Source organism: Manacus candei, unplaced genomic scaffold (assembly GCF_025592945.1).
Source record: "Manacus candei isolate 608988 ecotype Guabito, Panama unplaced genomic scaffold, ASM2559294v1 h1tg000013l, whole genome shotgun sequence".
Lineage (NCBI taxonomy): Eukaryota > Metazoa > Chordata > Aves > Passeriformes > Pipridae > Manacus > Manacus candei.
The window spans coordinates 1,883,332-1,896,461 of NW_026138061.1; the positions used below are offsets into that span (position 1 = coordinate 1,883,332).

A 13,130-nucleotide genomic window follows, 5' to 3' on the forward strand; every position below is an offset into this window, starting at 1 on the left:
GCTGTGGTATTTCTTGTCATGACAAAGGCACATCCCAGAAACATCATGCATCTAAACATAAAGGAATATAGTCCTAACACCCGAGCTAGCTCAACTTCCAGAGCTGCCGCTACGCTTGCATGAAACCTTCTTAAAATGTAATCTGTCAAATCGCAGCTATATGTGTTGTGGATAAACACCCAGAAACACTGCACGGTTTAACACTGGGGTGAAACAGTGCTCAGTCATCCCATAGTCAGGACACTTAATCCTAAACCACTCTGGGAGAAATAACAAAACTGCTGCTTAGTGCCACATCCTTCATCTTGGGAAGATGTTTATACAAAGAAACATAAGAAAAAAATGCATTATAAGTGGTCTGGGGAACGTGTGCCTTTCTAGACCCTTCCCTACCCAAAACTTTTACAAACGAACATTTTCTATTACTTTTAAGCAACTGTGCATAGTTGAGCCAGTCTGAACGAAAAGAAGATACACACGAAATGTTTTCAGTATTTTGAATGGGTAATGTTCCTTTCTAAAGGTTCCTTTAAAAAAAAAAAAAAAAAGGTGCCACCTCGTAATTTCGAAGCCCCAAAGATCTGTAACCAGAAGGTAAATAACAACCTTTTGCAAGCCGGCATTAGGAAATCACGGACTGATTCAGGACTTATGAATGCGGAGCGCTGCGCTGCCGGGGAAGCCGGACAAGCACGGGTCGGGCACGGCCCAGCCCCGGGTCGGGTGCCCGGCACGGCGGGGCCGCCTTCCCAGCCCCGGGCGAGGCGGGGCGGTGCCGGCCCGGGGCGGGCGGGGGGCGGGAGGAGGCGCGGACCGACCCGCCCTCACCTGCCCCCGCCCCCTCGCCCACCTGGCCACGGCTCGGGCGGCCCCGCCGCGCTCGGCACCGCACCCGCCGCCGCGGCAGCATGTTGCCCAGGGCAGCCTCGTCCATGCCGCCGCCTCCCAACCCCTCTCCCTACTTCCCGCCTGCCCGGGTCACGCTGCCCTCCGGCCTGGAGATCTTGCGCACCTTCTCGGGAGCCGTCATCTTCCTGGAGATCGTGAGTGCACGGGGGAGTTCGGGGAGGGGGGAAGTGGCCACCGCCTTCCCGCGCTCTTCCCTGCCCTCCGCGCCCGCGGCCCCCCCGCTCCCCGGGGCGGCCGAGCAGCGGCTCCGCGCCGCCCGCGCTCCTCACCTGCCATTTTGTGAGCGGGGCAGGTGCGGGGGCCGGGCCGGGCCGGGCCGGGGGGGCAGCGGGACCCGGCCCCGGCGGGTCCGCTCACCTCGGCCCCGCCGAGATGGTTTTCCTGGGGTTGTTTGAGCTGTCGAGGACTTTAAGCCACTCAGTGACCCAGACCCAAAATCGCACCGTGGAGTTACACCGGGTTTTCCTGCGCGCGTGCGTTACTGGTCCTGTGCAGACTCCTACAAGTGTGTTTAATGTCATGTATGTGTAAGTCCTCGCTGGTGTACACGGGGCTGAGACCTTTGAGCTAAGGCCGTGTATGAGGCTCTGCAGTGCCCTTGTACTGATAAGTAAGAGGGGAAAAAAAAAAAAAACACGGTAGAACTGATTTTATTAACTTTTTTTTTTTTTTCTCGGGGTCAGAGCAGAATGCTGCTTGTGAGCTGGGTCCCGCCCCACAAGCTATAAAACTCCGCCTGAGCAAGGAGCTCAAAACACAAGTCCAGGCACTAAATCAGGCCCTGAGTCAGTAGGAACAAAAGGTTAATTAAGTTGGCCCACCTATTGTATATCTGACAGCTGAGCTGAAGTGGACAGGTGTGGTGTGAAATAACACAATAGTGAGCACTGAGATTAACAGTCTCTACAGTACATTTCTAAATTTATTTTTAAAGAACCCTGCAAGTTTGCACATTCAAAATACTGAAAACATTTCACGTGACTCAGTTTTTTTTGTTTGACAGACACTTTCTGATATCCCTTCTGCTTCCTAACTGCCCATCACTATCTGCTCACTGAGTAACAGACTTGCACCTGCAGTTTTGTGAAACTAGAGAAAGTTTGGTTCTTCACAGCAGCTAAAAAAGGAACCCTAGAGAACAACTTGAATGCTAATACATAAACCCTTGGGAGCTTTGAACTGAGACTTACAGTGCATCTTTACATATGTGCTGCTGCAAAGTAACATGAGAGAGGAACCAACTAATTTTATAGCAGACATTATTTAAAAGGTATCTCTCATCCAACCCTGATACAAAAGGAAGTTCTCTGAATCTGAAAGTAACCTCTGACTTCCTGGTTGTAAATCTGTAGAATTTAAACAGGAGAGAAGTAACTTGCTTGGAAATTGATTGTGGTTGTCACTATTCAGCAGGTTGGATTATGAAGTTAAATCTTTCTGTAATAAATGAACATACTTCAGATGACAATTGTGATTCGCTCCATTTATCTTTTTTTTATTAAGAGGCAGGATTTGCAGGAAGAAATAGTAGCCTTCCTTACACCAAGAGTTGATTAAACCAGGGAAGTCATAGAGTACATAAATTCTCCATCAGTCCATCATAGCATTGTGTCCCTCTCACTCATTCGCTGTGATCAATACGCTGAAATGAAAATTGGCAGTACTGAATTCTTCCTCAAGTTATGATGATTCTGGAAAGCTGTATATTTTTCTAATCTTTACAACATAATTTACAACATGCCTTATTGTGTATTCTAGTTTTCTCTTTCACTTTATTGCTTAATGTGTTCTCTTTCAGTTTGTTATTACAAATACATTGAATAAGAGAAGTAGTTTCATCTTTTCTGTATCTCATCTGGTTAGGACTACTAAATTGAATAGTATGAGATTGAATCAAAATCTGAAGTACGTCCTTCTCATGCCAATTTTAGTATATGTAGATAGATTTGCTTCACATTTCTTATATTTTCCTCAAAATGAGACTAAGGGTAAGAATTTTCAGCAGCAGCAGGAGCACACAAGTCACTTGGGTTCGTAAATCCCATTTTCAAGACTATTTTAAGAACTCTGAAGAATTTCAGAGTGGCTTTGTCCTACCACCACTTAGTGCCTATCATTTCTGAGAAGAGGACTTGGCTTTCAGAGTAGTTTGGAAGTGTTTCCTCTTGGTTCCTAAGAGTAATCTGATGATGTGTAATGTGTGATATCAGTTCTTAGGCAGAAATGACTGAATAAAAGTTATCTCTCAATTCATTCTCTATATTCCTTCCCTTGCAGCTTTTTGGAACAATAGTCTGGATTTTGGTCGCTTCTACCCAAGTTCCACTGCCACTGCTGCAGGGATGGGTCATGTTTGTAGCAGTGACTGCATGGTTCCTGTCCATTGTGTTCCTCTCTGTGTTCCTCTTCGGCTATGCAAATAGAATTGCTGTCAACTGGAACCAGGCGGTAAGATTTTTTCTTTATTTAAGGGTTCCCTTTGTTTTATAAACTGATAATGATCTAATGAGAAGCCCTGATCCAAAGTCTTAATGACTGGCCTTCTGTATCAGTGGAAAGTTCTTCAAAATGGAGGAATTCAAAACTGGAAAAAGAATAGGGTTACAAAGATGACAGAGGAAATACAGGACCTGTTTTATGATGGAGGTTGAAGGAGCTTTCAAAACTGAAGGAATATACTTGTCCTCTATGAGCACATAAAATGCATGAGCAGCAGGAAGAGGACTAGTTTAACAAGGCATGACAACAAATTGGTTTAAATGGCCAGAAATTATTGTGGACTGGTAATCAGAAAATACTTTCTGGTATTAAAGAAGTGGTAGTAACACCCTGTGAATAATGGGACATAGAAAGATACATCTAATATTGTAAAGGAAGGGATGCATTTGTGAACATTCTGTGTGATGGGATTGTCTGAGATTCCACAGACTGGACTTCAGCACCCAGAAGGTCCCCTCCAGTTCCTAAGAAAGTCTATGGGTGACTTTTGGGCTGATTCCTTAAAACTGGGGCAGCAATGCTGAGTGGCTGTTAGACCTTAGGTGGTCGAAGACAGAATAACCTGCAGGATGATATAGCTGCTTATTAGGAGACTTAACGTTCGTCTGGTGAGACTACAGATGTAATTATACTCTGCTCAACTTTTCCTCATTGTGAAGACAAAACCTGATTCTTGCTGTAATCGATTGTTGTGGCTTGTGCCAACAGTTCTCACAGACTGTACCTTCCTATTAAAAAAGGGAAGTTGTTTGCTCTGGTTTTGTCAACCAGATGGATACCTCAGGTTATTGACTGCTAATTTATGTGCTCCTTTTTTGTAATTAACTGTTTTTACTTTGAGTTTTTAGTACTCAAATAGTTGAGTATGAGATGATATCACACTCTTTTATATTACTGGAAGTGAGTAAAAAGGAATGGCAAAACTGTGATCAGAATGGAAGTTTTAAAAAAATCTAAAAGGATTACAACCTCTAAAACACTAAAGTATGGCTGTCTGTAATTGCTGATCACCTTCACCTTCCTCCTACATGGCTTAGTTTTCCTGTTGACACTTTCCTTGATGACAGCTGGAATTGCATGCTTCAGTATCAACATCTGTGGAATCTGTTCAGGTTATTCATGGACAATCCCTTAAAACAAAAGGTCTTTAAAGCAAATCATAGACATGAGTTTGGAGCTCAGATAACTTCAAAGCCTATCAGTGATAACAGACTGGACTCTATTAAAAACAAACTTTAGCACTGTGAGTACACAAACATACAGCATCAGCTTTCCAGCACAATGCAGGCAGTAATTAGGCTAATAATGAGTTACAATCACAGAGACCTTTACAGGGATTTATGCTGCAACATCCTCACAAATTATGATGCAACAAAGCCCTTGAGCATGTGCATAACTGAAGTAAATTAATAGTGTCCTGGGTTTCATTGAAACTGTTTGCCAGTTTACAATCATGCATCTAGTTAAGAGTTGCTGGGTAAAGACAAAGCCTTCTATAGATTGAAAATGCTATACAAATTTCATCTTATGACAATTGTGTGTGTGTTACACCTTGGCTACTTGATACTGGCAATGATTTGTTGTACTGTTCATTTTGTCCCCTTGCATATAATAAATGACTGGAAAACTTTCTATGTCAGGAAATTGCTACAAAACTTGTATAAAAGCTGTATCTGTAGCTTCATCTGAAAAGCTGTCATAACTCAGTCAACATCTTAAATAAATGCAGAAAGAATGATTTTATCTCTAGCTTGGTAACTAAAACTCAGCCCTTTCCAGCTGTCAACAAAAATAAGACTAGATAGATCATTTGACCACTATTTTTGGGTACCCAAATGTTCAGTAACTTATTGGCACTAAACTCTTTAGCAGCACTTCACAAGATTTTTTACCTTCTGTTGCAAATAAATAAATAATTACTGGAAACACTAGAACTATTTTTGTTACAGTAAACGCAACTCTGCATTTAGCAATACCTTACTTAGTATAATGGATATATCCGTTAATGCTAATAAAGATATTAAAAAATAAGATGCTACACAGTGGAAAAGATGGACCTTATGGAGCCACATCACTCTGTACATCACTGTATTAAACCAGATGGTATGACAAATACTGTCCTTTGCAGCCTGACTCACAACATACTCATTTGCAAAATTAGATGTGAACTAACTTATGCAGATCTGTTAGTATTTTACGAACACTTTGTATGAGGTTCCAATGATTATATAAGTGTGGAGGCAAGGGAGAGTTAGGCACCATGCCAACAATTACTAAAAACAAAAAAACTCTCCCTCATAAGATCTTGGGGTTTTTGGTCACAGAAACCATAACCATGTGAACGTGAAGCCTTACTGATGCTACGTAGCTTCACTGTCATTGCTTCCAGGAGAAGGAAATTAGAGGGTTTGGCAGGAGAATGAAGGAAATGAAAGAGTTTGTCTTCTGAAAATATCTCTCTTGTATGCAGTCAGTCCTGATCTAAGTGCAATGGGGAACTGTAGTAGCAGCTTATATTGTAACTTGTCAAAGCCGATGAGGGTGTGATAAGTAGCTTTAGCTGCTATCAAATATGGAACAAGTCATGGGTTTGAAAAGAAAATGCTTTCAATAAAAAGAAAATCTCACATCTGCCAAGAGACTGCATGTTTCTAAACGGGGAAATGCAGCACTTTGATATTAGGTAAGGATGTCACACAGTAATTTCTAGTGCATATAAATGCTGACTGCTGCTGTGCTGGGCACACACAGTGTACCTTGGGTTCTCACTCTTGACATGCTGGTAGTCCATTGCACTTAAATGAAGTTAAAGTTGATAAAGAATTCATCATGCTGGAGATAGACTGTATATCATGGATATCAGCATCATCAAAAGCATACATATACTTTTGTGTATTTTAAAAATTGTGTCTGTGGCTTTTGCAGACCTGCATAGGTATAGGCACAAAGTACATGTTGTATGGACTCAGGAATTGAGTGCAGTGCAGATGTCAGTGCAATTTTCAGACTCAACAACAAAAGGAGTTGTCAGAAGAATATTTTAGATGTTTTAAAACTGTACTGGAACATATCTTAGATCTTGCTGCTGGAACACTGGACTCTGAAATAGAACCTGCAAAGATACTTGAGCACCAGACCTTTTTCCTGTGTGTCAGTAATAGAACCCTGAAATGAGAGTTAGATGTTTAAACCTTACATTCAGTTAGTATTCACCACAGAGGAGGGAATAGAGAGGGCTAGGAGAGAAGCATATTTAAAGTAAATCCTAACACCCGTCCTCTCAAATCTCAGGCATTTTATTAGACAGTGTCATGAAGAACTTTTAGATTACTGACTATTGGGTAGAGCCAAGTCAGAGTGAGTTGAGGAAATGCCTCAGGTCTTGTATTCTGATGTTGGGAAGTAAATTTCATCTGTGTCAAGGCTGAGGTGTCTCTGGGCATTCACAGAAGCAAAATTTAAGCACAGAGGGGGCATTTTTTGAGCTTTGGTTATAGCTAAGAAGGTATGTGGGGGGCTGCAAGATCATATTGTACTGCTTGAAATGTGATAAAGTTGGCCTGTATGTCCCTTCTTTTTTATCTAAGCTGTATGAAGAGAGACTTCTGTAAGCTCCAATAGCTTTAAAGTGATCTAAGAGGTCAGGATGTGGACATAAAGATGAGCACATGCCTCTTAATTTGAAAGAATGTAAGGTTTGGAGAGTGAGAGAGCTGCACTTTATCACTAATAATGTTAGTGAGTTGCTTATAAGTACAAGCAGCTGTGAAAACATGTTCAGGTTAAGCTCCTGCATGGATTTAACACAGTTTATCTAAAGTTATTGTTATCAGTGCTCGTTTCATGTTTCAGTGTTGGATTTCGTTCGTACTGAGACAGAAGAATTACGTATGGATTGCAGCCCAGACTGATTCTGTTATTTGTTTTTTAGGATTTTATTTTCCATGGGGCTACTTTTGTCTTTTATTTTGGAGCTTTTCTACTCCAAGCAGCAACTACATCTCTGCATCACTTTCCCCGCAAATTCAATTCCACCGCACAGGAGAGGATTCTAACTGGTCATGAATATAACATAAGCATAGCAGCTTCGGTATGTATTTTGTGTATTTGTATCAGGGGAACAGAAATCTGTTATAAGTCCTTGTAGCCAGCCATTCAACTTGGGAACTTAACAGCAAGATGGAATAGAAGGAGGAGCTGTGAGAGAAATGATTGTCTTTGAGAGCAGCAAATAGTGTCTAACAGCAACATGCGAAAACTATTGGTATAATAGTTGGTATAACTAATGGGATATCTACTCTTCACTGCAGTGTAGAGTTGCTACTCTTCACCGTAGTGTTTTACGTATATAATCACTACAGTTTATAATTTTTAGACAAGGTAATGTGTAAAAATGGTGTTGGTTATTTGAAGAAAAAATAACAACTGAGGCTTTATCAAAGAATGAGGTACGAATTTCATGCCTGTGCTCAAATTTTCAGTTGCCTTTTTTTTATACCATTTAGATAGTCCTGAATATGCCATGGAGAAATAAAACTTGGACTAGATCTCTGTGAAGCTCCACATACGTACTTATTAAATCAGACATAAAAGTTATGTGTCAGGGCCATGCTGTCTCTTATGGCAATTATTAGAGTGCTTTTCTTGATAGCCCAAGTTCAGAATGCATTTTTCCATCATCATTGAATCACTGTATCTGCTTATGTGGGCGTGCATAGCTGAATCAGAAAATATACCAGGCTCTAGTTTTCTCCCTGGCTGGACTCCTCAGGGGCAAGTAGAGGTATGCCATGTAGGCTTAGCTTAAAGTACTAAAACTAATGCTCTTATTTTTTGTTCCATCTAGAGGGTCTTGCATACCTCAGGGAACAATATGTATTTATTAAGCTTCTCAAACCCTCCTCGAGTATCTGTTGTCCTTAAAACTTAAAAGTACACCATAAATTTTGCATAGTAAGCACCCTCAGTTCATCTTAAGATAAAACCAGATGAATAGTTTGAAGAGGTGAAGTGGTCACGTCAGTCTCCAAGTCCGGAGTTCCTCACCATTAGCCACCTCCCAGTAACACACAAGCACATCTGATCTGTGTGGCCATGTGGCACAAGGACAGAGGTGGTGTCTCATAGCTGTGTCTGAGCTAAGGGAGGTCTTTATACTAAGCAGGTATCTCAAATTCTACCCTTAAGTGTACCTCTTCAATCCTAGTTTAGTGTGTTCAGATCCCACTGAATATATGGTCACTTAAGTAATTTTGTCTGACAACAGGATACTGGCGACTCCAAGAGACTGTTTCCTCCTTCCGTACTACTTTTTTAAGGAAGAATTCAGTTCTTCAAAGCCCTCAAATACCTGTCAAGATAGGGGAGGAGTAGACTCTTCTGTAACTTGCCTCAGTATCTTCAATTAAGAGATGCTTGAAAATGGCGAATCAGATAACTATAGTCTTTAGTGTCTTTGCATTTTTTGCAAAAGTGTATATTTAGGAAGTCAGAACACACAGAAAAAAATTTGTAATCCTTTGAAATACTTCATTAAAATGGTCCTGTAAGCTACATGACAAAAAAAAATATATAAGGTTGCTAACATTCTGTCTTTTTAAATTACTTTCATATACCATGATTAGAAATATATATGTTCATTTTTTACAGGTGGTATTTCTATGGTGTAGCATCTATTCAGAACTTCAATTGTCAAATTAAGACGTGTATGCAAAGCAAGGAATAGATTGTTATGATTGAATTCGTATCTTCAAAGAGACATAACCCATTATTATGTATTCAGTTTTATTGTGACATGACCTTCAGTTCAAGTCTGTCCAGTTCAGTTCTTGAGCAAGAGCAACTTCCTGGTGTTGTTCCGGAAGTTGTTCTAGTGACTGGATATCTGGTTGAGGAGGCCAGACTTAGAGTTCTTTCTGTATTTCTGCAAGTTAAAGAGCTCTGCTATTTAGAGGGATGTCTTCCTAGATGTTTGCTGATGAAGACATTCACTTGGAAACAAATATGAGATTAATGTTTGATCAGTCTAGATAAGAGAAAACTGGAATACACAGTGTATGTATACATGTTTACTTTGTACCATAACTTTGCAGGAATTCTATTTAATGTTCTATTTCAAAATGTCTTCTGAAGCAATCAAGTGTAAAGTAGTAACATAGGGTAGTAATAAAATGGGGTTATAACAGAGAAGTTCATAAGGAGACTTCAGAGGATCCCACACTTATCTTTACCTTAAATGTTTTGGTGGGAGGGGGATAACTTTTAAATAATTTGTGTTTATATATTCATTTAGAATAAAAACAATTGTAGAACAATGTAATGTGTGATTAACTTTTTTCCCCTTTTTCTTCTCTAGATTTTTGCCTTTGCAACAGCTGTTTGTTACGGTTTCAGCACAGCCCTGGCATTGAGGAGATGGAGACTAAATAATAGTTGAAGAGAGATTGACACCCATGTGTTTCACTTCAGATCAAATTAAGTGCTACTTGTCTGTTTTACTGTAATTCCAAAAAGACTTTTTTTCTGCTTAAAATCTGTTTTAAATGCAAATAACCCTTAATTAGGATTTCCTCAACAAGTTTCCATCTCTTCCCTTTCTAATATTTACTTTTATTGTGTATGCATTTTAAGTGTACTTATTGTATGGTATTAGGGAGTTCAGGGATAAACAGACATGTCATTAGCAGACAGCAGAACTCTAGTGCTACATCAATAGAGGAAGAAAATGGAAATTAAGCCAAGATGTTGACTGCATAGGCAGATAAAAAGCTTCCCTCTTGTTAAGTCCTGGGATTGGGCCTTAAGTGTCTTGCAGCATTATGGTGCACTCCACACAGGTCCAGCCTGGAGGCTCCTTGTAGAGTCATGGATGTTCTGTGTGCTGCTCTTTACATGATCAGAGCTGACTTTGAGATATCAACTTAGTATAAATGTATTATTAACTTCGATGTACAGAGAATATATTTTAAATAACCATGCAGTGAAATTTTTTGATACTCTTTTGTAGCCATATCTGGCTGTGGTCATCTGATCCTTGAAGCTTATTACATTCTATACTAGATGAAAACTGTTTGGGACTGACAATCAGTAGTTCATTAGTTTTAGGAACTATTTATCAGATCTATTTATACTGCAGAACAAAACAGTGCATTTGTGTTGTGTGTGTATATACATGGTGTATTTTTGTTTAACAGGAATATTTGCACTGTTTTACTTCCTTAGAGTACAGATTTGTTTTTGTTACCTAAAGTGCTGCATTTGTTGGGTATTGTGTGAGTCAATATCATTTGAATGGAATGTTACCAAATGGTGAATAATGTCTGACCTCAATTCTTGCAGTGTGTTATTTGTTGCATTCTAAACCTGCAGTGTTGTAAAGGTGTTTTTATTTGGACAGATGCCTGTGCAACATCTTACTGAAAGCAGTGGAATGCAAAGCAATCCACCCACTATGGAGTTTGCTTTTCGTATGAATGAAGTTTAATTGAACCTTTCTTGAATATCCTGTTGTATAATGACATGCAATATTTTATATAGATAATTGATTTAGCAAAACTAAACGATAACGTTGTGCTCTGCTCCCTGACACTCATGTCCTTTTGCAGATGGTGAAATTTTTTTTATACTGCTAGCAAATAATTTTCTGTTGCAAATAGTGCCAAATAGATAACCTGGGAGAATAAAAGCTCCCTGTCATTCGTAAAACAACTTGTTCACTACATCCTACCAGTGCACCTGAATATTCTGCAGAGACCAGCAGTGGTTGGGTAAGGGAAGACAGGATTTCCTTCATTCCCAGGTGTACTCATTCTCCTTGAGCCAACAACGGTATCTGCCATGGAAGTTGCTTTATCAAACTTGTCAGGGACAAGCATTTCTGAGAGGCAGCCACCCCCAGCAGTGCCCTGCAGTCCCTGCTGACGCAGGATAGGTTCTTATGGGTGACACGGCACTGAGTGGCAGCCCTTCTGACTACGGAACCACTTGGTCATCTGGAATTACTGCAATGGGATGTTTTCCTTTATCTGTTTTCTGAATCTTTTTTTCTTCCAAAGATTTTGTACTCTTGTCTGATTTTTTTTTTCCTAATTCTCTAATTGCGTTGAGACTTTTTGTGAACATTTTATCTAGAGCCATATACTTTTAAAAATACTTCATATTGTAAAAAATACCTTTACACTGGAGTATATGGATGAAAGTATATAACAAAGACTTATGCTAAGCAGCATTAAATTTACTTAATATATTTATGACAGTAGTCTGGTTAATAATTTTGTCTTTGGAAAGTCAAAAAAACTACCTTGCAACTTTGACTCGCTGACGCTAGACATAGAAAATTAAGGCTAAGATTTCTCGAGAAGGCACAATTGTATTGGGGCTGGTTTCATATATATATATGTATATATATAGTTTCACAGCTGTTTTGGCATGTGACACTGCGTGAATATTAGTGAGAATAGTAAGGCCGGCTGCAACAACATTTCAGATGGATGCTGATCTTTGGTGTGGTTTCTCCTGTATCCTGCAACCTGGCTGTGCACTGCTCACCACAGACTCTGCATGCCACAACTATGGTCTTGGCAGCCAGCTGGGGTGATGGAGAGCAGATCTTAATATTTTGACTATTAAAACCTACAGAGTATGAATCCCACACCTGGTGTCAATTAAAAAGCTTCCAAAGTTTCGTCAGCATTTGTATCTAACTTCTAAGTTCAAACCTGAGCTGTAAAGGTCATGATTAATGGGTGCTACTCAAGTCTCCCAATCTACTTGTAGAAGTCCAGATAGCAGAGTGTGGTTAGTGTAGAATGGAAACTGTTTGCACAGTGAGGAAAGACTGAACTTTTCCCTCTTAAATATCAAAGGCAAACAAAGGACAGAGAAGAGATAAAGGTAAAAACTACAGTAATGAAGAATGACTTTAACAGCTAAAATGGAGTGAAAGAATGGAATTTTTCTCATAGTGTGCACTGTACTTTGAGGAAGATCTAAGGAGAGACACACCAGAACATGCAGTTACATTCTTTAAAAAAAAAAAAAAAAAAGGAAAAAAGTCAGTAGTTAATTTGCTATTACTTTGTACTGGGAGGTAAAAAGATAGGTGTGACTCAGAAATGGTATGTGATTGCTGGATATCTGTATGCAGATACTGATAGGGGAATAATACGTAATCCTTGTGATAGGTATTATAGAGGATATATGCAAGCTGGTTCTAATAAGTCTCACTCTTCCTTGTACAAAAATTCCCCCAAGCCTATAACCTTGAGGAACACAAGCTTAGACCTTCCAAAGAATGGAAAGCATAGGAGGGGACATAGGGAGATAAATAATCTCAATTAATTTAGGGCAAAAGGAAGAAGACCACAGATGCTAAATAGCGTTTTCATCAAACATCTCTATTTGATGTGAAGTTGCAGTGCAGCAGTGTCTAAGACACCAAGCAGGTCCCTACTCTTAGAAGATATTTTAAGGTGTTTTGGATATGACTGTATAGTAGCTGCTGGTAAATAAGAAGAAGCCTCAAAGGAGACTTTCCTTCAAAGGGTGCAGAGATAAGCAGCAGTTTATTGCTTTTTGCTGAAGAGAAATGAAAGTGCAGATTTTAGAAAGCTAAAACTTTATTAGAATTTTTTCAGAAAATATGCACAGCAAGTGCTTCACAGGAGTCCAGACTCTGCTTCTACCTCACTGAATGTCTGGAAATAATCAAAAATTATACAGGT

The 13,130-nt window shown here is 39.8% G+C and overlaps 1 protein-coding gene across 1 annotated transcript; it reads left to right on the forward strand.

Annotated features, from left to right (window-relative positions):
• Positions 1-826: 826 nt before the first annotated feature.
• On the forward strand, positions 827-12,464 carry MAL2 (mal, T cell differentiation protein 2). The gene is made up of 4 exons (XM_051778517.1): positions 827-1,043; positions 3,187-3,357; positions 7,340-7,498; positions 9,764-12,464. Exons 1-4 carry the CDS (start codon positions 909-911, stop codon positions 9,842-9,844), a joined length of 546 nt encoding a protein of 181 aa, XP_051634477.1. The 5' UTR covers positions 827-908; the 3' UTR covers positions 9,845-12,464.
• Positions 12,465-13,130: the final 666 nt, after the last annotated feature.

Coding starts and splice junctions, on each gene's coding strand:
- MAL2 (XM_051778517.1), top strand. CDS start 909: ATGTTGCCCAGGGCAGCCTCGTCCATGCCGCCGCCTCCCAACCCCTCT. Junction 1,044..3,186: donor CCGTCATCTTCCTGGAGATC/GTGAGTGCACGG, acceptor CTTCCCTTGCAG/CTTTTTGGAACAATAGTCTG. Junction 3,358..7,339: donor CTGTCAACTGGAACCAGGCG/GTAAGATTTTTT, acceptor TTTGTTTTTTAG/GATTTTATTTTCCATGGGGC.